This window comes from Nelumbo lutea, chromosome 3, assembly GCF_056320005.1.
Source record: "Nelumbo lutea isolate HS-2025 chromosome 3, American lotus-T2T, whole genome shotgun sequence".
Taxonomy (NCBI): domain Eukaryota; kingdom Viridiplantae; phylum Streptophyta; class Magnoliopsida; order Proteales; family Nelumbonaceae; genus Nelumbo; species Nelumbo lutea.
Genome location: NC_142686.1, coordinates 83,483,411 through 83,507,393, shown reverse-complemented (window position 1 = coordinate 83,507,393; position 23,983 = coordinate 83,483,411). Strand labels below are relative to the sequence as shown.

Below are 23,983 nucleotides of genomic sequence, written 5' to 3'. Positions count from 1 at the left end.
TAAAACCTTCTACCAACCCTTCCTGTTGTTTTTCAATTCCATAGTGAAGCTTCCAACCGTTCTCTTTTTTGGTGAATATTGCTCCATCCACAAACCCCTTCACCCAAACCACCGCATCTCTGAAGAGAAAAATTGTTGATTTCTTTTCTTCTCTGATTTTCAAATAGAACTGACCATTATTCCTATAGCCTTTGAACACAAACCTCTTTGCTTTGCAATCCATCGCTTTTCTCCACCTCGCAGCGAATTTGAAGTCCATTGCTCATTAGACTGATTTCAGTTTTCTTTCTCAAAACAGGTAGACCACCTTGGCAGTAGACTCCTATTAACTCCAAATCTCTCGTTTTAATCTAATTTGGAATTTAGAATTTCCTAGTCATGGGTGTTTGAGAGAGGAGCTTTGCAAAAGGGAAAACTTGGTTTGGCAAAAGAAGTTGGTACTACCTATTTGATGACAATGAAGCCTAGACGACGAGTGGTTGCCATTGGCTTCAAGACTTTTGACTTTGAAACAAATTTGACTGAATCAGAGAGGAGTAGGGGAGCTTGCACAGGAGTTACAGGAAGAGGTGAACTGAGATGCAAATTTTGATACCACAATGAAGCAAAACAAAACTAATTGATATGTAAAGAGCTAAACTTACAACATGCAACAAAAGAGCAAACTTCTTCTTGTGAAGCTTAATCCTTGAAGCAGTAGTACTTTCAGCCTCCAACAATGCAATCTCTGTCTCAAGATCTATGATAAGCTTCTGAGTCTCTGACCTTGTAGGCTGCATAGCAATCAATTTCCTGATTGATTTGCATTCCTCCTTGTGTTGTCTTTCAAGTTTCAATTTTACTTGAACTGAGATGCAGATTATGACCTTACATAAGTTCACATGGGTTCAGCCCAACCTCTGTTAAAAGGCTTGGCTGAATTCATTGCTAAACGCAGTAAACCCTTGAGCACATCACTATGGGTTCAATATGGGCCCAACATTTACACTTAAATGATCGTTGAATTCAACCATCGTATGAAGATCCAAGGACAATGGACTTAAGTAAGAAAAAGCTCACGAGGTTATCAACCCTGTAGTGGTCTTACACTTAAACCTCTCAGCCCATAATGATCAAAAACTGCCCGACAGGGAATGACCTCTCCCCTGGCTGCAATGTACAATGTCACATTCTCTGCTTGGAAGGATCTTGGGAATTAAATTATTTTTGCAAATATTTTTCATAAAACATATATATATTGCAAAACCAAATCTCAAACACAATTGAAATCCACTGCCAGCTGTTTAGGTTTCCACCACCCACTCAAGTGAATTCTCAGACTGCCCCAACATACCCAGGTTTTGACCCTTTATGGATCTCACTGATTGGCATATCAAAGACAACCCAATCCAACACCTAGTGTATTACCGTAATCAAGCCTAGGGGTTATGTGTAACTTTCCAGTTTTACCCATCAATTTCCAAGGTCTAGGACATAACTGGAAACTGGTATAGGTTCAGTGTTTCAACCAAACACATACTACATGTGCTTTGGGTCTAACCCTAGCAGTTGAGACAAGTTGCCCCAACTTCTTTGGCAACACATTAGTGTCAACCTTGGTAGGATAAACTCCCCAAGTCTATCCAATGGCTGAAAACATAGGTAGGGTTGTCAATTTGATTGGAGCTAAGGGCATACATTGTTTAACAAATGCACCTTTTCCAATACATAGAGGTAGGGCTATCAATTGGATTGGATTTGGTTTTATCCGGTCCAATCCAATATTGGTCCATTTACAAATGGACTGGACCAAATCCAGTCCAAATCCATACAAACCTAGTCCAATCCAATCCAAATAAAATGCAAATGGATTGGAATGGGTCCAATCCAATTCAAATTGAATCGAACACCAAAATAACATGAGAAATCTAGGAAATATATAAAAAAAACTAAAACACCTACCACAATCCAATCCAATCCACTTAAAATGCAAACGGATCAGATTGACTCCAACCAATGTTTTAAAATCTGACGCGAAGGCTGAACCGCTTTTGCTACTGGGTCACGGGTCACTAGTTTGACCGGCCAGGTTGAACAATTCAGACCGTTCCACATCAATGCATATATGTATTAAGTACACACACGCACACACACGCACACACACACACACATACTAGTAAAAGTGTATGTGCATTGCATGTGGCAATATCAAATGATGATGATGATGATGATAGTCAGTAACCAAATGACCTTACTTGTTGAACCACCATTAACTTATTTAATTAGGAAAATGGACTATGATTAAGACATTAATTCATTTTTTTCTTTATATTTTAGCCATTTTTTTCTTTGCAAACAATAATTCTTATTTTTCAAACATATTTTTGTTTAATATGAAGAATATATAATATTAATGCATGTTCAAAATTTTCGATAAAATTTATAAAAATTCTATATTTTTTATTTTTTATTATTTAATTTATGAGGTAATAAAAATTACTTATTTACCAAGAGGAAATGCAATTCTAATATATTGTTTGAATATTGGTTTTTAATATTGTGGTCAAATCAATTATTTATATATATATATATATCATTTATATATAATATATATGTTTTTTATTGTTTATTTATAAATATGTTATTTATATTGCATTTTTGTATAAACTTCTTATATGATGAATACAATTGAAAAAATACTTATATTTTTATTTTTTTTTATTTCAACTATTATATTTTATTTTATTTTTAATAATTTATTATTACTTTTAAATTAAATCAAATTTTATTAGATTCAGATATCCAACATCTTGATTAGATTTAGATTCGAATCAATATTTATGAAATTCGATCAGATCTTCGGATCAAATCGAATTTGAATATACGTTGATTCAAATTCGATCTGATCTGTTTGCATCCCTACCAAACCACTTGCCTACAATGACCTAGCTAATTATATCATTGAACCATTTGACATAATTAGTGGGGTCATGTGTTAGCCATTAATGCTCTTTATTTTTTATCCTAATTTTTATCCCATTTCTATCCTTAATGAAAATAATTATAATTGATCACACTTTTTTATATGATGAATATGTAATATTATGGAATGTAGCCAAAATTATCTACAAATTTCTATATTTTCTAAAATTTTATGTATTTTATTATATAATAATAACATCATGTGTTGATCCATTTGATATGGATAGTTGAACCACTAATCCACCACTTGGATGGAAAAACCATTTTTCTTTTTTGGTTGATTTTAAATTACGTATTACATTTTCATCATCAATAAAAATAATTCTTATTTTCACATTTATTTTTGCATGCAGCAGTATCAAATAATGATGATGATAATAATCAGTAACCAAAGCACCTTATTGGTTGAACCGTTAACCTATTTAACCAAGAAAATAGACTATGATTAAGACATTAATTCATTTTTTCTTTGTATTTTAGCCATTTTTATCTTTACTAACAATAATTCTCATTTTTTCAAACGTATTTTTGTTTAGTATGAAGAATATATAATATTAATGTATGTTCAATTTTTTTTATAAAATTTATAAAAATTCTATATTTTTATTTTTATTATTTAATTTATGGGATAATAAAAATTACATATTTACCAAGAGGAAATGAAATTCCAATATATTGTTTGAACATTGGTTTTTAATATTGTGGTCAAATCAATTATTTATATATGGTATATTTATATTATATATATATTTTTTTCTTTTAATAATTTATTACTTAAAAAAAAAATAAATCGGATCGTATCAGATTCGAATATCCAACAACTTGGTCGGATTCAGATTCAAATCAATATTTATGAGATTCAGTCGAATCTTTTGATTAGATTAGATTTGAATATACCCTAGTTCAAATCTGATATGATTTGTTTTCATCCCTACCAAACCACTTGCTTGTGATGACCTAGCTAATTAAATTATTGAACCATTTGACATGGTTAGTCGGGTCATGTGTTAGACATTAATTCTCTTTATTTTTTATCCTAATTTTTATCCCATTTCTATCATTAATGAAAACAATTCTCATTAATCGCACTTTTTTATATAATGAATATATAATATTATAGAATGTACCCAAAATTATCAACAAATTTCTATATTTTCTAGAATTTTATGTATTTTATTATTTAACAATAACATCCATTTGACATGGATAGTTTAACCACAAACCCACCACTTGGATGGCAAAACCATTTTGCTTTTTTAGTTGACTTTAAATTACATATTCCATTTACATCATTGATAAAAGTAATTCTTATTTTCACATTTATTTTTGTTTAATATGGTGAATATATAACAATAGAATTGTATCAAAATGTTTTATATAAAGCTTATATTTTTCTTTGCATTTATATATATGTATGTATGCATTTAATATTCGTTACTTTTTTTTTATGTATATTTGAAGTCCATCAAATATGGACACACCCTAGATAGGAAGATGGTTTAATTTCCCATTGGTTTTAAGTTGTATATTTGATGTCCATCATTAATAAAATTATGTCTATTTTATCAAAGTTATTTTTTAATATGACAAATATATAATAATAGAAACGTGTCCATTTTTTTTTTCAAAATTTATTTTTTTTCTATACTTTTTGTATTTTTATATTTCTAAATTTGTATTATTTGTTTATGACATTATGAAATTATCCATTTGACTCAAATGGTTGAAGTGCTTACCCATGACCTAGATGGAAAGTCTGATTTCATTTCTAGGTTTATTTAAAAAATATAAAAGTTTATTATATTAATAATTATTGTATATGGATTTATTAGTGGAATTTAATGATGAAAAACAAAAGTATTTTTTTTATTTCTAAATTTGTATTATTTATTTATGACATCATGAAATTATCCATTTAACCCAAGTGGTTGAAATATTTACCCACCACCTAGATGAAAAATATAATTTCATTTCTATGTTTATTTTAAAAATATAAAATTTCATTATATTCATAATTATTGCGTATGGATTTATTAGTGGAATTTAATGATGATAAATAAAAGTATAAATGAAAGAGAATGTGATTTATTTAATGGCTTAAATGTGAGACTTAATAAAAGGTATTTGAATGTCCTTAATGGTACTCTTTTAATTACATTTTTTGCCATTTCAATGGAGATGGAATAAATTCAAGAGAAGGGATATTTTAGTAAAGAAAAATTCCAGAAGCCAATACCTCATCATTCACACTTTTATAATTAGTATAGATATATATGTATGTATGTATGCATAAATATATATTTTAGCAATAAATAATGTATACATATGCTTTTATATATGTCATATGTATTATTTTATATTTAATTTATGTTTTTTAATTCAGTTTTTAATTTATTTATTTATAAATAAATTCAAAATTGCTATTTGAGGCCAAAAAATGGGTTTTCTTTTGCAAAAATAGCGGGACAAGGCACGTATGTCCCATTGGGATGTATAGATTTTGAAAATTTGCCCAAAATAAAAACAATCACCTTAATGGGACATCCAAGTGCAAAGTTATGGCCTTCGAAAGTTTTGTATGCATTAAGTGTGCAACCCGCAACTCGATCACTAGATCGAATGGGTCAACGGTCGAACCGGCTGGGTTGAATAGTTCTTGACCAAGTCAACGGTTTTTGACCATCTAATGGGTCTTGATGGAACCGGACTCGGAATCCTGTCCGGGTGATGGTTCGATCGGCTAGGTCAACGGTGGGTTGAAAGCATTGGCTCCAATCCAATCCAAAGTGAATGAATAAAAGTACTTTTGTGAAAGTGCTTTTGTAAAAAGTACTTTCATAAAAGTTCTTTATGAAAAGTGCTTTTGTAAAAATAGTTTTATAAAAGCACTTTAGTAAAAGTGCTTTTGTAAAATTATTTTATAAAAGTACTTTTGCAAAAGTGCTTTTGTAAAAGTACTTTACTTTTATAAAAGTACTTTTCATAAAATTACTTTTATAAAAGTGCTTTAGTAAAAATGCTTTTATAAAAATACTTTCACAAACGTGTTTTTATGTCATTTTTAGTTTTGATCAACTTCAAATTGGACAAGCATTTGGCTTCATGATCGGATTATTGGGAATTTGGTTTAGGTACACTTCAAACTAATAAGAATATGGACCAATTTATCTTAGATTGGCCCAATTCAATAATTATAACAGACCATCCAAATTCGAGTTGATAAGGTTTGGATCAGATTGGATCAAATCCAAAACCGATTCATTGACACTCCTACATAAAGGTGTATCAATATTTTGAACCATGCATTTTTTAGTGTAAATTGTTGAAACCTCCCTTGAAGTTTAATAATTGCAATTACCTCCCTTAAACTTTCTAATACAGTTGCAAGTAGACACCCTCTCGTAGAATTTTATCGAAAAAGGTATAAAATGTCCAAAATGCCCACACAAGTACTATTGAGGTTGGTTTCTACCGAAAAAACAATATAAATTTTATGAACAATAAAAACAAAGAAGAGCTAATTTAAAAAAAAAAATCAATTTTAGAAAAGAGATATTGAGGGTAATGATTTTATATAAAGATAAAATTTGAAAAATAAACATTTTTGTTAGAAATAACTGTGGATATTTCGGACATTTTCATGTCTCTTAAGAAGATTTTATCGGTAGAGATCTACTTACAACAACCATTAATTAAGGGAGGTTTCAGCAATTTACACATTTTTTATAGAAGCGGGAAGAGAAACGATTCTGTTATATTACCACCGGTTTGTCCCGCCCGAACCAGACTCCGGACCAGGCCTTTTGCTTTATTGCTTTTTACTTTATACTTTTACTTTTTCGATATTCACGCTTATTTATTGTTATTATGCTGCTTTGTCTTAAGCCAGAACCAGACTCCGGACCACGCCACTCTTCTCACTCTCACTTTTCGTGTTCTTCACCCATTTGGGTTTATCAATCTTCCCCTGAATCTCCAAAAGTCTTAAGTGGAGACCTTCAAGTCGACTTTCGTTACTCCCGGAGCTTTCATTTGGTGCGGTTTCTGTTGGTTCTGACGCTAATGGTCGAAATTAGTGTTTTTACGTCCAAAGACCACCGAATTGGGGGATTTCAGACCGAAATACCGGCCACTGAGGAGAGAGGTATTAACCCATTTTCCTTTTTCAGTTTTTTTCGGAATTTTCTGTATCACTTCTTTCTTTTCTTCGCATAGATTAGCTGAGAACACAAATTAGTGAAAGATATTTAATTTATTTTCGTTGAAAATGGTTCAAAAAATGGAACTGTGTAAATTCGAGTTTTGTTTGGTACTCTGTAGACTTTATAGTTTGTTGGCTTTAGATATCTTGTATGGAGTGATTAAGTGGACATTTTAACATACGTTTGTTAAAATTCTGCTTCTTACTCTCATTTTACATCGAGATGTTCAATTTCCGAGATCATTTGGGGTTGAAATTATGAAATTTGTAATTTTATAAATTGGATGTTTTGTTGGATTATTGACGTATTAAGTGGAATCTCTTGTACATGTACTGGTGAGCAAATTCTTGGGTTTGTGGAAATTTAAGCCAAGTCCTACGGTTCTCCGTTTTAGTTTTGTTTAACTTGAAGATTGGGTGGGAGTTTTAAGGGAACGGGGGAGGGGGAGGGATCTGAAGTAGCTCTCACTTGCCAGGTGCATGGACTCAAAGGACTAGATATTTTTGGCCAGGTGCATGCACTAGATATTTTTGGCCTACAAAGGACCCTTTTGGATCCAATGCAGGGATCCAGTTGATATACAGAATATCCTATCGGAATTCCAGGGTCAATAGAGCATCTAAAACCTAAGAGCAGTGGTTGTGCTGTGGTGCCATGTATGCATGGTCACATGCTGTTAAGTCAGACAAAGACCAAATCTAAATGCTCGTCATATATCTGGTGCTAGCATTATCGAGAATTGGGTTTAGTCCTGGTGACACTTGATACTTGTAATGCCACACTTATTCTAGCATGCTTATAATACTCCAAGCCAAAGTTAGAGACTTTTTGACTTGATATTTTCTTTGGTATTCTTATTTTTAATATCTTTGTATTTTATTTATGTTTCACTTGGTTAATGCTTGCTTATTTAAAGTAATACGCATTTATATAAAACTAACATTTGTGGTTGTCGCATTTATTATTTAAAATTGTATTTATTGTTATGGTTTGGTCATTCTTCATAGAATATCATTTATAACATTTGTTAGAAAAAGTGATCTGGGCTAGAAGAGCTAGGGGCAGAGTGAAAAGGACTTGGGTGGAAGTAATATGAAATGATCAAGTGCCCATTATTTAACAATGGATATGGCACTGAACAGAATGGAGTGGCAAAACAAGATTCATGTAGTTGGGACAAGACTTAGATGATGATGATATACCCATATAATAATTGTTTTAATATATATACCCATATAATAATTGTTTTAATACCTTATATTTGTCTCTGCCATTTTTATTAAAAGAACCTTGGTTTTGGTGTGAAATTTCTTTCCTATTGGAAATATTCTTAATTTGCCTTAAGTTTACAGGAACTCACAAAACATTGTAAATTCAGAAAAATGTTTTCATAACTCAAGTGATGGTGACTTAGCTCAAATCAAGGGCATTTTGTCAATAAATCTGGATAAAGAACAAAATAACAGGAACTTTATTGACGGCAGTGCCCTTTCTTTCTTATATTTTTCCAAGTCGTCTTGCTGTAAAATCCTTTTGGGCTTAGCGATCGCCATTTGATGGATAGTAACCATGGACATGTGAGAACAATGCTATTAATCTAGGACAAACTTTATAAAATGTTAGAACAAGCATGAAGGAACAATTGGGATCACTGTGTAACCAAATAACTGATTCAAATAAGTACTGGTTGGAGGAATTGAAAATTACATATCAAAGTTTCACTAAAACCTTTTAAAAGATGTTTTCCTTATTGTGGAGGTAATGATCTTAGTACTTGAACCTTAAACTCAGTGTGATATTTGTCGTGTTCTTCCTTTTTTTATAAGTCTTGACAGCTCCCCTCCAAAGATCAAAGCATCCATTTGGGGAGTTGGTTTGAACATTAGTTGTCATTGATGAGATGCTTTAACTGAGATGGAAAACTTGGTTTCTCTCCTCTCATTTGTGCATCCTAGCCTCAATAACAATGAGGATGCGAACCCCTATTATTTTCTTGTGTTTTTGTTAAGACTATATGGAACCAGATTTCTCCCTATTGGTGCCTTTTGGGTACAGCTGAATGACATTGAAAAATTATTAAAAAAATGATTTCCTGCATTCACATTAGGAGAGGGAAATCATGTGGTGTTGCACTAGAGTTGCTAATGCAGGGGCTGAAGAGTCAAATTTGGAATTTTCTGTATTTTTGTATATTTGGACAGTATGGGTATTTTCGTCATTTTAACTAGTCCTGTGGGGGCCTGGGTTATAACATCTTGTTCCTCTAGTTTAGTAGGGATTGTCTTTCAACTTTTAGTTTGTTTGCATTAGTAGATAGAAAGTTATTGTGTTTATTGATGCACAAGACAATGAGTGGCATTTTTGTAATTATGGTGAACAGTATTCCGGGCCACACAAGTCACTCTATAAATAGATGTATTCTCTTCCTTTTAAGGCTAATGAATGAATGAATGAAGATTTCTTTAGAGCTCTCTTTCTGTATGGAATGATTCCTACAAACCCTAGAGTGGTTCTAGGACCCTTGGAGTGATTCCTTTGGATTTCTCTCTCTTTTCTCTTTCTCTACCCTTTCTACTCTCTTTCTCTCTCTCTCTCTCTCTCTCTCTCTCTCTCTCCTTCTGCCTTGTGTTAGTTTGTTCCAGCTCTACAGCATCAACTAGCATGCGGAATCCAGGGCTGTCAGGTATTGGAAGGAGTTTTCAGGAATGGGGAAGGGAATGTTTTAGCCATTTACTCAGGCCTAATTGGAGAAGGTGACTCTCTCAGGGCTGAGATCTTTGTGGCCTTGGAAGGAATCCAAAGAGCAAGAGAATTGAATATTAGGATGCTGGTAATTGAAGGTGACTCGGAGGTGATGGTGAGATGGTTAAAGGAAGACAAGACTGGAATGTATGACTGGCTAAGGACATTGATTTTTTTTTTTTTTTTGCATAAAAAACTGCCAAACCAGCAGCTTTTAGCATGGTTGCAGTCACAAAGGGTATGAAAGATTGTGTCTGGACAAATGGACAAACTTTACAAATGGGACACAAAGGGATATCAACAACACCTTTTTGCATACAAATTTTGATTAATTGAGATGGCATTCCAGATTATTGATAAAAAAAGGAGATGGCATTCCAGATACACTTCCAGACAAAAGTCGTTTTTGGCTCAAAAGGAATGGACCACAGAAGCTTCCATTGCCTTTTATTAATCTGTGCTGTGTGTTTTCTTGTCTTCATTAACCATGGATATAGCTATAAAATAAGCAGAGCAAACCAAGAAACATCCATAGAGGCCCAAGTAACTTCATTCTCCCATTTGCCCATAGCAAACTTGATTAAAAGAATTTTCTTAAGAGTAAAGTTTTGTAAAGTGCTTTTAACAACATCCTGATTCCATGTTTGATCATTTTCATTTATGAGATCCTTCAAACGAGTTGGATATCCCGGCTCCAATCTACAATCCATAATTTTGAAACCCTCAACCATTGGAAGCCATGGATCTTCCCATAAGCTGATAGAAGAACAAACATTTATGGGCTAACAAGCATCTTTAATGATGCAGGAAATGTTCAATGAATTCTATGGGAGAGAAATAATAAATCCAGGTCTGAACTCAACTTTTATTTCTTTGGTGCCTAAGAAATCTGATGCAGTCCATCATTGAGAGTTTAGGCCCATAAGCTTGGTGAATAGTTTGTATAAAATAAAATAATTGCTGAGGTTCTCTCTTTTAGGACTGAGGTAGCTCTCCCTTTCATTATTTCACATAATCAAGGTGCCTTTGTGAAGAATAAGCAAATCACTTATCAATTCCAATTACACATTTTTAATTTGTAGATGACACAATTTTATTTTGTGAGGGAGGGAATAGAAGGTGGGCCAGGAACATCAAGTTAGTAGTACTTTTGAACAAATCTCAAATATAAAAGTCAATTTTGATAAAAGTTGTATTGTGGGTATTAATGTAGAAGAGAGGGAGATGTTAGAATATTCTAACATTTTCGGTTGTGAGGTGTCTCAATGGCCATTGAAATACTTTGGTCTATCTTAGGGGGTCAATCCAAAGAAGAGTAGCTTCTGGGATCTTGTTGTAGAAAGATTTGCTAAAAGACTTGCCTCATGGAAGAGAGGCTATTTGTCATTAGGAGGTAGGATTGCTTTAATAAGATCCACTTTAGCTATTTTGCCTGTTTATTACATGTTTGTTTTTAAGATGTCGAATAGTGTGGGAAGAAAAGAAGAAAATAAAGTCTAGAGAAAAAATAAAGGGTGGGACGAAGAAGGTGGAGAAGAGGAGTGTTTGGAAGAGGATGACTAAGGAGTTGAAGCTAGGAGAAAATAGTAGGGAGGACAGGGAAGGAGCATGAAATTATTAAGTTGGACCATAAGAGGACTGAGGGAAGGAAGAAGAAGGGCCCAGGTAAGGAACCTGATTAGAAATCTTAAACTAGAAGTAGTGATGTAGTAGGAAACAAAATTTGGAGAACTTTTGAGTTAGAAACAAAAAATGAAATTTGGGGGGAAGAAGAGGAAGAGAGGGTGGATCTTAAAGCGCTAGGGCTCTCAGGGGGTAGGGTTGGGAGCTTGGAATTAATTGTAGCTATTGTGGGTAAACTGGTCATAGGTTGGGTGTTAGTCACTCTAGATTTCGACCAAGTCAAAATATCTGATTTGCTAGAAAATTTTTTGAGTTGTCTTGAATTATAACCATGCGATGTAGAGGCATTTTCAATTTGATTAGTTTTATTTGATATGTATGGGTGTGCCATCTTGACAACCAATCAATTTGTAATGTTTCTTTTCTGTTTTAATGAAATCTTTTTTTTTTATTCTTCAAAATGAAAAAAAAGAGAGTGGGATGAAATTTGGAAAAGCTGATGAGAAGCTTTCTACGGGAGCTAGGGGAGGAGAGAAAGGACCATAGAGTTAGACGTGAAGTGGTTAGTAGAAGCCAAGAGTTTGGTAGTCTAAGCATAAGCAATTTATGAAGAAGGAATGTGGCATTATTGGGGAAGTGGCTATGGAGACTACCTATGAATTGGACCTTTCATTGGCAGGGCTTTTCCTCTTTACATATAGAAAATGACCAGGCTTGAGCTTGGGCTTAGCCTGACCATCGGGCCTAGATCTTGATCCTGAGCTCGGCCTTACATAAAGCCTGAAGCTCGAGCCCAATCTAGACAAATATTTTATACTAAATTATATATATATATATATATATATATATATATATTAATTCAGCTTTAAATTTTTATTTGTAAAAAAAAATTAATAATTGCAATTTGAGGCCAAAAAAAGTTTTTTTTTTTTGGAAAAAAATAATGGGGCAAGGCACCTATTGCTCCTTGGGTTGCATAGATCTTGAAAAGTTACCCAAAATAAAAAAAAAACCACCTGAATTGGACATTGGAGTACAAAGTTATGGCCTCTTGAAGTTTGCATACATAGTATGCAACCCTCGACCCGATCACCTGGTTGAACAGGTCAATGGTCCAACTGTTGGGGTTAGATGGTTTTTGACCAAGTCAACTGTTTTTTGACCTTCGGGTTTTATTGAAACTGGACCTAGAATCTTGATCGGGTGACGGTTTGAGTAGTTCAACCGGTCGGGTCAACGGTAGGTTGAAAACACTATTCTATATATTACAATATATAATACCTTTTTTGCTACTAATTTTATTTTTATATAATATATATTATGTATTATTAATATATATATATTATATTTTTTACTCTATATAATATTATCTGGCTGAGCTTGGGTTGGCTCAAAAAACAGTTGGGTCTGATGTTTAAAGCCCCAGCTCGAGCCTGCGGGCTTCAAATTTTACCCAAACTCGATTTAGAACAGGCTGGGCCAGGCTAGCCCATCGGGCTACCCGATCTATGAACAAGTCTACTATGGATAAAGACAATTTGGGCTAAGGTGGTAGAAAGCATTCATGGGATTGTGGTTGATGGATGGGATGTTGGTGTACTGAATAGGGCTACTAGAGCTTCCCCTTGGAAAGCCATCCATGCTATTTTACCTTTTTTCTTGTCTTTTATCAGGTATGACTTTTACTTTGGAAACCTTATAAAATTTTGGGAACATGTTTGAGTGGGGAACTTTCCTTTGAAAGACAAATGTCCCTCTTTTTTTTCCTTTTCGAGGTACAAAGATGAGCCCATCTCCACTTTCATTGTTTCTTCTAGTTTAAGAAATGGTTTTGATTGGGACTTGGGTTTGAAAAGAGGTGCAAGGGATTCAGAATTAAATTGTGTTTTGGCTTTGCTTCATGTTCTTGATGGGCTCTTTTTGGATCCCTCTAAATCTGACAGCTGTATTTGGACCTTCTCCTCCTCTAGTACCTTTTCGTGTGCCTCATTTTTTAAGGCCCTAATTCAACCCTTTGATAGTCTGGGGCATCCTTTTCCTGTAAAGAAGGTTTGGAGCAAACCTATCCCTCTAAGAATTAGAGGTTTTTGTTGGAAAGTCTTCTTGGAAAGAATTAATACTTGTGATCTACTCCAAAGAAAAAGACCTATTGGTGCTTATGCCCACCTTGGTGTATTCTTTGCAAGGATAATGGAGGAACTTGCTTTCACTTATTAATCTCATGCCCATATGTAACTTATATTTGGGAATGATTTTTCTCGATGTTCGGGTGTAGGTGGACTCAACCGGCCCAATGTGCAAAGCTTGTTTGCCTCTACTTTCTTTAGGTGGCCAACGAAAAGGGGAAGAGTAATGTGGAAGTGCTTAAGGACTGCTTTGAGTTGGACCATATGGGAAGAAAGGAATTCAAGAATTTTTTCAGATAAGGAAAGAAGTAGAGAGGCAATCATAGAGACCATCATGATTAGAGTAGTTCACTGGGTGAAGTCGTTGAAGCTGTTTGCTGACTTCTGAATAGGTGACTTTATGAAAAACTGGAAGTGGCTTTTTCAGATCGTTACGAGATTGCAGCAAGCCCCCTTTGGTCCCTACTAACTAATGGTGAATTAGTGCAGGTAACCCAGGTTCTTTTGGCATTGGAGGTGTTTCTAGAAATAGTGAAGGCAGAATTATTGGTTTATTTTCAGGCCCAATTGGTGGGTGACTCTCTAAGGGCTGAGGTTATGGCTGTTATGGAGGGAATGCAACAGGCAAAGGATATGAACTTTAGTAAGTTGATTATAGGAAGTGATTCAAAGCTGGTAATGGAATAACTGCAAAAGGAAGAAATTAGATTCTAGAATTTCAATAGTGAAAGGAAGAAATTCAAGTGGCTGACACAAAATATGGATGTGAAACTTAGTTGGGTTAAAAGAACTGCTAATGTAATAATGTTTTTGCTGATGTTCTAGCAAAACAAGGGGTGAGAAGAAATCAACTGTTTTGGGATCAATTGTAATTTTTAAGTTTTTCTTGAGGAGAGTTAGAAAGTTTACCTCTCCAGTCTCCTCTTTCTTGCATCTTTTCTCCCTTTTTAATCATTAATGAAATGTGCTGTTATTGATAAAAAAAAGCATCTCTAATGAGGACATCTTGTCCCGCAAACAAGCTTTTCCATCCCCAAGATCCTTGTCTAGGTAGAGAAAAAGAAAGAAAACTTTTATTTTTCACAAATTTTGTTTTAGTGAAGATATATTTATCATCTACAAAAGCAAATGTGAAATAGTGGGGCAATAGTTACTGAGCTTTTATTCTAGATATGCTTTTACTTGTAATCTGGTGGTTCAAAGCAGCTAAGACATCAGAGCAGAGAAGTATTAAGCATGGTGATAGCAGGTCTCCCTGTTTGAGGCCCCTCTGGAGAGAGAGAACTTGCTAGGAGATAACATTTATGAGAACTTGTTAACCAACAGTAGAGAGTCTAGGGACACACTCCACCTACCTTATCCAATTGGCTCCAAAACCCATCTTTTGCATTGTGTTTTTTTTTTTTTTTTTTTTCCTTTTTTTTTTTGAGGGAAGGCCATTTAACTCTATCATAAACTTTGTCTATATCCAGCTTCATAGCGACATAAACCTTTTTTACTGCTACAATTGTTATGGGCCCGGGCGGCAATTCTTCAGGTAGTGCACCAATTTGTGGGCTATAAAGATATTATCATTTATCAGTCTTCCAAGAACAAAGGTACCCTGCTTAATGTTAATGATTTTGTTGAGAATTAATTTAAGAAATTTAAGTCTGTCAACCAAAATGAATCCCCATAAAGGCCCCTTGAGGCAAGCCCAAACAAGTCCATAAAGTCTTTCGGGCCATTGGAGTAGCCACCCCTACCTAAATTTTTGGCCCGTATATATAAAAGGGGTTGGTTTTGTGATTTTAGTTGTGACTCATTTTATTTGTAAAAAGCAACCTTAGTTTTCATGGGATTTGATAGACTAGGGATCCGGTTCAGAAATCCTCATTAGGGCTGCAAGTCAGATCATCTGATATGAAAAATTTCAACTACATTGAGCGTGGATTAGGGTTTGGACCCTTCTGAAACTGAACAAATTTTCAACCCAACCTGACATAAGTTCACCCCTAATCATCATCATCATAATCTAAGCCTTGGCCCTTGGTTTTGTGATTTTAGTTGTGACTCATTTTATTTGTAAAAAGCAACCTTAGTTTTCATGGGATTTGATAGACTAGGGATCCGGTTCAGAAATCCTCATTAGGGCTGCAAGTCAGATCATCTGATATGAAAAATTTCAACTACATTGAGCGTGGATTAGGGTTTGGACCCTTCTGAAACTGAACAAATTTTCAACCCAACCTGACATAAGTTCACCCCTAATCATCATCATCATAATCTAAGCCTTGGCCCAACTATATGGAGTACATGAATCCTGTTTTGCCATTCCATTCAGTTTCGTGCCTGTTTGGGAAGACCATACAGTGGCTTTTGGCTTTGCAAGGTGGGCCTCACACAGAAGGCCTAGAAGCTATATTTGGTGAAAAGACCTAGAAAGCCCCTATATGCTTTCATTTAGTCATGAAATCGACTTTCTGGTGAAGCTAGTTTTAGTAGCTTTTTCAAAGCGGCTTAGTGACAGCTTAATCAAAGCTGAAGCCCTTCCAATAGGGATGCAACTTGGGTTGGCCCAAGTTAACATTTTACATTGATTCAGGCTCAGGCTTCAGGTCAAGCCCATTCAAATTTTGACAAAATCCCAACCCTATCCCGCCCAAGTTGCACTCCTATCTCCCAAACAGGTTCTTAGTGCCATATCCATTGTTAAATTTCAAGTTTAGAAATATGTGATTTATATATGACCGAAGGGGGCGTACTGGCCCTTCTTTAGTTACATGTATTGCTGATGCGGATTTACTTGTTGTTTTGTCCTTTTTTTTTAATCTTTTTTCTGTTTCATATTCAGTGTCAGAAATTTTTTCTAGTAAGGGTCATACAACTTAAACCTTCATAAATGTTAATTTTCTTGTATTTTTACATTTTCAACTGCCCAAGTTGTAGCTCATGGAGGCCTTTGTTTCCGTTTGAGAGGGCTTTCACACAGTGCCTTGTAGTGTTGTATGAGTCAAGAAACCCAGAAAACCGTGAAGCCCTATTCGGTAAAATTCCGGAAAGCTGAATATAGGTTTACATGGGCCTAAAAATCAACTTTTCGATGAAGCTAGTAGGAGCTTCTTGGAAGCGGCTCTGTCAATGCAGATCAATCACCGCATAAACCATCCCAAACGGGCTTTTTACATACGTACTATAAAAGTAAATTGGTCTAAAGTGCAAATAAAATGCCTAACTGGGGTCAACATGGGAAAATGGGCTGAAAAGCCTGAAAACAATATATGAACTTCATTCTCTTTTTTCAACTTCAGTGGGGTCAATTGACCCCACTCAAATAAACATAGCTCCACCCCTGTTGATGATTGGCTACTTCTCTATGCTAATATTCTAATTTTGTCCTTGGGTATTAGGTTATGTTATGCTAGTTTGTTATGCACTTCTTTTATTTTGGCGGTTACATACTAGTGACCAGAAGAAATAGGTGGCTATGCTTTTTTCGGATCCTTAAATATGGATTGTTGGTTCATTGAGTCATTAGTTTCTCATCTACTTCTCTACTTCTCTACTTCTCTCTCATACATCTTTAACTAATTAATATATGCATGTATTTTCCTTGCCTAATAACTATACCTGTTATTGGCAAGACTTTCATCTCTTTGTGGGTTATTTGAAAGATGTGCCTTTATTTTGAAAAAATTTTTTTATGTGTTACCCTTTGATGGCCTTTCTTTGTAATGGGTTTGACTTAAACCCAGTTATGTTAATGGGATTATACCAACTATTTTTGCTAAACCCCATTTCTTCATTGTTACAGGTCTGCTGAAGTCACTATTGGTAACTGGAAATCTGCTTTGAATTGTAAGAACTACTTGATATCTATTTATCTTTATTATTTTTTTCTTTTTGTTTCAGTTATGAATTTTAATATGCTATGGAATGTGGAATTTGGAAAGATATTGAGCCAACAGACTAGACTTGTCCTTGGGAACTAGTCCAGGGTTGGTGGGTTGAAAATCTTGGGAGGCTCTTATGTATGTTGGGGGAGGGTAACATGAGGGGTTGGCTCTTGGTTTAATACATAGGGAGGGTTTGATGTACTCTCATAATTCTTTCCACTTTTTTTTCTCATCAATTTCTATATGTTACTATCCCCGCTGCTCCACCACCCCCCAAAAAATTAAATAAATAAATAAAAGAAGTTAGAATGTAGAGTTTGGGTACAGCATGATAGAGTAAACTTTGGTTTATGGTGTGAACTTGGAGATTTTGTGATATTTGACTTTGGGTTTCAACTGAAACCTTATGAATCCATCATTACTAAATGTCTCATTATATGCTTAGATGTCAACTAGCCGACTCCTGCTTCAACAATCCATAGATGATGCTCCGACTAGTACTGCAAATTGGACACTTGAGTTAGAAAACACATATATCGACATAATGGTGGATCATGTCAAAAAGGGAGACCGGAACACGACAACATTCTCGAAACCAGCATGGAGACAGATTCGTGAGGAGTTCTACATCCAGACAGGGAGGAAGTATGATCTAAAGCAGTTCAAGAACAAGTTCAACCTGTTGAGAGCACGTTATAGGGTTTTTAAGAAACTACTGACATTGCCCCCTGGCTTCAGTTGGGATCCAGTCCTGAAAACTGCCAGTGCCCCAGATGACGTATGGGATGATTATATAAAGGTGGTTTCCATTTTGTCAACTAATTTCTTTTAGTTTTTTATTAAATATGCAATAGGTTTTGATGTAATATTGTATTTAACCTATAGGATAATCCAGATGCAAAGAGATTCCGTAGAGCTGGCTGTCCCGAGTATGATCATTTGGAGATCATATTTGGAGATGCAACTACATCAGGGAACACTGCATCTGCAAGCACACAGGATTTGCCATCCACTGATGATGATGTAGAAAAACGTGAAGTTGACATTCCCTTTGCATTACCTTTTTATGCTCCATTTGAGGCATGTATCACTTCCAATATGTCAGAGGATGTCGAGGGTGATCTAGATGATAACACCTGCCACCGGTCACGTACACCCTCTAGCACTCATCGAGGGAAGAGGGAACGGACCTTTGAGATGTCTGATGCTATCAAATTCATGGCCCAAGCATCTAATAGAAGGACAAATGCACTCATTGAGCGTGCTGAGAAGTATTCAATTGCAAAGTGCATTGAAATACTTGAGGGTATGGAAGGCCTTCCTATGCGAACTTACCTGAAGGCAACAAAGATGTTCCAGGAGAAGGGATGGAGAGAAACATTTATTGAGATGTCTGAAGATCGTAGGAAGGGTTGGTTGGAGGGGGTAGCGTCTGGAGAGATTTAAATTTGCTTAGCTTATGACTCGGAACCATTTTTTTTTTTTTTTTTTTTTTTTTTTTTTTTATGTTTAGTAACTTGTAATGTGATAAATGTGTTTTTCCTTCTCCAGATTGGTCATATCCTAGTGGATACATCTTGTTAGTTGTTAAAGGTTGGTGCATGTATATTCCTTTTTGCATGTAGTATTGTATGACACATTTTTCTATGGAATATGGATTAATGTCATTAATTTGTTGTTATTATTTTGTATGGGGTATGAACTGTTGGATTTTAATTTCATAAGAGATTAAATCTAATGGGTTTGATTAGTCAATTATATGAGAAATTATACCTGCACACTTGATTGAAAAATTAGCTTTTCTCTTACAAAATTCAATTTTGAATTTGTCCCATATTGGAAAATTATAAGTTTTGTTTTCAATATTTCAATAGAAGCCGATTTACACTCCTTAGAAATAGTAGAGTAGAGTATGGGGGTTTGATACCGTGCAATGCATGTGTATGCACGCGTAAGCGTGTGTGGGGTTTTGGTGCATTACTGGTCGTTGATCACTGTTGATGAGATCAACGGTCATGATTCGATCAAGTGTGGTCAAGAGGCACAAACATTGTGACTGTTCAATATGCCTTCTCTAAATCAGCACTTACCTTTTCTTCATACATTTTCATAAACTATTTAAGGAGCATAGATCAGATTCCAAAAGCACATTTTCGAAATCCATTTTTTTTCTCTCTTTCTCTCAGTTTGGTTTGCTACAGTCTCACAGTAGGTTTTTCTAGAGATTCTTCAATTTTGTTAGTTGCAGATTCTTGCCCAAGGCTCTGTTGTATCCTGAGAACAGATTTGCTTGTAACCCAACAACAAACTCAGTGAAATTGAGTGAGGGCAAATAACATTCTAAAGACAGTGTCTTCAGACGCGCCTCAGAGCTTCTCCTCCAAAGTTACAGTGACCCCATTTTCCAACAATTTTAGAACATTATTCTGCAATAGAGGCGGAAGCAAGCATGACTTCGATCAAGATGATGAACCTAGATCTTGTTCGATTAGACCAGTTCGATAGAGCAAATTTCAGCCAATGACAAGACAAGATGATCTTTTTTCTGACCACACTAAAACTATATTATCTTTTGGACCCTAATCTGCAATCACTTCTTGAACCCACTGACAAAGACTTAGAAAAACTAAAGAAGGAAAGAGCAAAACGAGAAGATGACTCACTTTTGTGCCGATGATACATACTAAATGCTTTATCAGACTGGCTCTACAACTTCTACAAGGAACTTACATCTCCAAAAGAAATTTGGAAGGCCCTAAAATTTAAATACAATGTGTAAGAAGCAGGTACGAATAAGTATCTTATTGCAGAATACTTTGATTTCACCATGAACGACCATAAACCCATACTGGAGCAAGTTCATGAACTACAGGTGATAGTTAACAAAATTCGATCCCTTGACATCATCATTCCTTAATCTTTTCAAGTGGGAGTAATCATTGCCAAACTTCCACCATCTTAGAAGGATTATAGGAAGAAGCTTCTGCACAAGGCTGAAGAACTTAACTTGGAGCAAATTCAACAACACCTTCGTATTGAAGAAAAGTCTCGGATTAGACCCTGACCAGTACATTGAATTCTAAGGTTAATTTTGTGGAAAACGGATCGAAGAAGACTAACCATACATTACAAGTAAAGAAGAAGGATGAGAACTTCAATAAGAGCAACAATAAGAAAGGATCCTGCTATGTTTGTGGAAAGAAGGGGCATTATGCCCGAGTCTACCGACATCGGAAAGGCGGAACCAAGTCTGCAAACATAGTAGAGGACAATTTAGTAGTCATGATTACTGAAGTCAACATGGCAAAATCGTCTTCTGGATGGTGGTTTGATTCAGACGCCACAGTCCATGTTTGCAAGGACAAGTCCTTGTTCAAGACATATGAAGAAGTGACTGATGGCTAGAAGGTACAGATGGGAAAACATGTGCCAAATTTGTTGGAAGACGAAGCGTAGAGTTGAACTTTACCTCCGGAAAGATACTGACTCTAATGAATGTTCTCCATGTTCCTAACATTAAAAAGAACTTGGTCTTAGTAAATCTTGTCTGTAAGAGGGGATTCAAAGTTGTCTTTGAATCTGACAAACTAATTATATCTAAGAATGTGATGTTTGTTGGAAAGGGATATGATTATAATGGAATGTTCAAATTAAGTAATAATGAAAGAAAAATTTCTGCTTATATTGTTGATTATTTCTCTTTATGGCATGATATATTAGCACACTTGAATTTAAAATCCATAAAGGACATGAGAAAACTTGGTATAATTGCTTACAGTAATGAATCAACTGAAAAATGTGAGATATGTGTAAAATCTAAAATGGCTAAGAAACTTTTCCCTAGTGTTGAGAGAAATTATCAACTTCTAGAACTAATTCATTTTGACATCTGTGAAATCAATGGTATATTAACTAGATGAGGTAAGAGATACTTCATAACATTTATAGATGACTTTTCTAGGTACACCTATGTTTACCTTATGAGAACTAACGATGAAGCCTTTGACATGTTTAAACTGTATAAGACTGAATGTGAAAATCAACTAGAAAAGAAAACTAAAATCCTTAGAAGTGATAGGGGTGTTGAATACTTTAAAAAATGAGTTTAATTCTTTCTGTGAAGAATTTGGAATAATACATCAGTGTTCTGCTCCCTATACCCCTCAACAGAATGGCCTAGCTGAAAAGAAAAATAGAACACTTATAGAAATGATAAACTACATGTTGTTAAAAGCTAATGCACCCTTAAACCTGTGGGGGGAATCACTCCTAACAACCTGTCATTTACATAACAGAATCGTTTTTAGAGTTAATAACAAATGCTATATGAATTATGGACATGAATAAAGCCTAATTTATCATATCTAAAAGTGTGGGGGTGCTTAGTATATTATAGAGTTTCAGATCCTAAAATAACTAAGTTAAAACTCAGAGCTAAGAGAAGTATGTTTGTTGGATATGCAGAACATAGCAAGGCCTATAGGCTTCTAGACTTAGAGTCCAACATAATAAATGAAACTAGAGATATTGAATTTTTTGAAAATAAACTGTGTTATGAATCTACAGAAAATGATAGAGAACCTGAAAGAGAAACTCATATCTCAATGCCTGTTGATAATAATGAGACTGAAAGAAGAAATGACACAACTGTAACACCTACAATAGGGCCTAGAAGAAGTCAAAGACAAAGAACAGAGAAACACTTAGGTTCAGATTTTATCTCTACTCAGTCAATTGTATTTTTGATTGAGGCAGATAGAGAGAAGATTTTAAATAAGATACCCATTGTCCTGAACATTGAAAATAATTAAAAAACTTACAATGAGGCCATGATATCTAGAGATGCTGCCTTTTGGAGGAAGGTATAAATGATGAAATGGATTCAATAATGTCAAATAACACATGGGTACTAGTAGACATGCCTCAAAGATCAAAAACCAATAAAATGTAAATGAGTGTTTAGAAGAAAATACAATACTGATGGAACTGTACGGATTTTTAAGGCTAGATTGGTAGCCAAAGGATTTAATCAAAAGAAAGTGGTTGATTACTTTGACACCTATGCACCAGTGGCTAGAGCAACTTCTATTAGAACACTCATAGCATTAGCATCCATTTATCACTTATCTATTCACCAAATGGATGTTAAAATTGCTTTCTTAAATGGTGATTTAACTAAAGAGGTTTATATGGAACAACTAGAAAGATTTGTTCTTCCTAAAAATGAGAAGAAAGTCTGCAAACTGGTTAAATCACTATATGGATTAAAACAAACACCTAAACAGTGGCATGAGAAATTTGATTATTACATTATTGCTTTTAGTTTTAAACATAATAGTGCTGATAGATGCATCTACTCAAAATTCACTAAAAATTATGGAGTAATTGTATGTCTTTATGTTGATGATATGTTTATTATGGGTACAAATATGATTGACATAAATGAAACTAAAAACTACTTATCCTCTGCCTTCAAGATGAAAGATTTATGAGAAGTAGATACCATCTTGGGAATAAAAGTTTAAAGTCATATATATATATGCCACGTCATGTGGCCTTAGCTTTCTCCCTTACCCCTACTGACAACTCTCAAACTCTTCATTTTAGCTTTTCTTGCTCCCTCATGAAGCCACCTCATCGCTCCCTTCTCCCTCTCTTATAATGAATAATTTAATTTATTTAATTAATTATCAGTATTAGCAATATATTATTTAACAATATTTATTGATTAATTGTGGTATTTATTTAATTAAATACCATAATTAATAAAAAAATTGTTAATTAATAAATTACTAATTTATTATATCAAAATACCGTCAATTAATTAATAATATTTTCATAAATACTATTCATTAATTAGATAATTAAATAAATATTGTAATTAATAACAAAAATATCATTAAAAAATATTGTAATTAATTATGGTATTTATTTATTTATTTAATTTAGGTATTTTGGTAATTTTGATAAGCTCAGGGGTATTTTTAGAGGTGTAAACCGGGCTGTGCCGCCCGTGGCTCGGCATGACCTGGCATGAATTTGGACCAGTACGACCCGGCATGACACGACAGCTCGCGGGCCGTGCCAGGCCCAAAACGATGGTTTGTGCCGTGTTGGGCCAGGGGTTCGTAGTCCATGGACTGGCATGACATGGCATGACTATGCATACCGTGCCGCCAACGACCCACGTGCCAGCACGACCTAGCCCGTGTCATGGCTCGCAACACGGCCCGTCCAAAAATTAGTTGTTTGGCCCGGTGGCCCCCTCCCCCCAACAATTAGTTTTAGCTTTTTGGGGGCGTTTTTCCCCTAACAACTATATATAGCTATATAGGGGGGTATTTATGTATTTTACTTATGGAGGGAAGAGAAATGACACAAATGCCCCCCAATAGCTATATAATAATATAACAACTAGTTTAGGGGGATTTTTGGATAAAGTTATAAATAAATT

The 23,983-nt window shown here is 34.7% G+C and overlaps 1 protein-coding gene across 1 annotated transcript; it reads left to right on the top strand.

Moving 5' to 3' along the window:
* The first annotated feature begins 6,846 nt into the window (after nt 1-6,846).
* LOC148866130 (L10-interacting MYB domain-containing protein-like) lies at nt 6,847-19,213 on the top strand. Its single transcript, XM_088979694.1, has 4 exons — nt 6,847-7,105; nt 17,448-17,491; nt 17,975-18,328; nt 18,415-19,213. The coding sequence occupies exons 3-4, from the start codon at nt 17,975-17,977 to the stop codon at nt 18,973-18,975; spliced, it is 915 nt and encodes a 304-aa protein (XP_088835820.1). The 5' UTR covers nt 6,847-7,105; nt 17,448-17,491; the 3' UTR covers nt 18,976-19,213.
* Nucleotides 19,214-23,983: the final 4,770 nt, after the last annotated feature.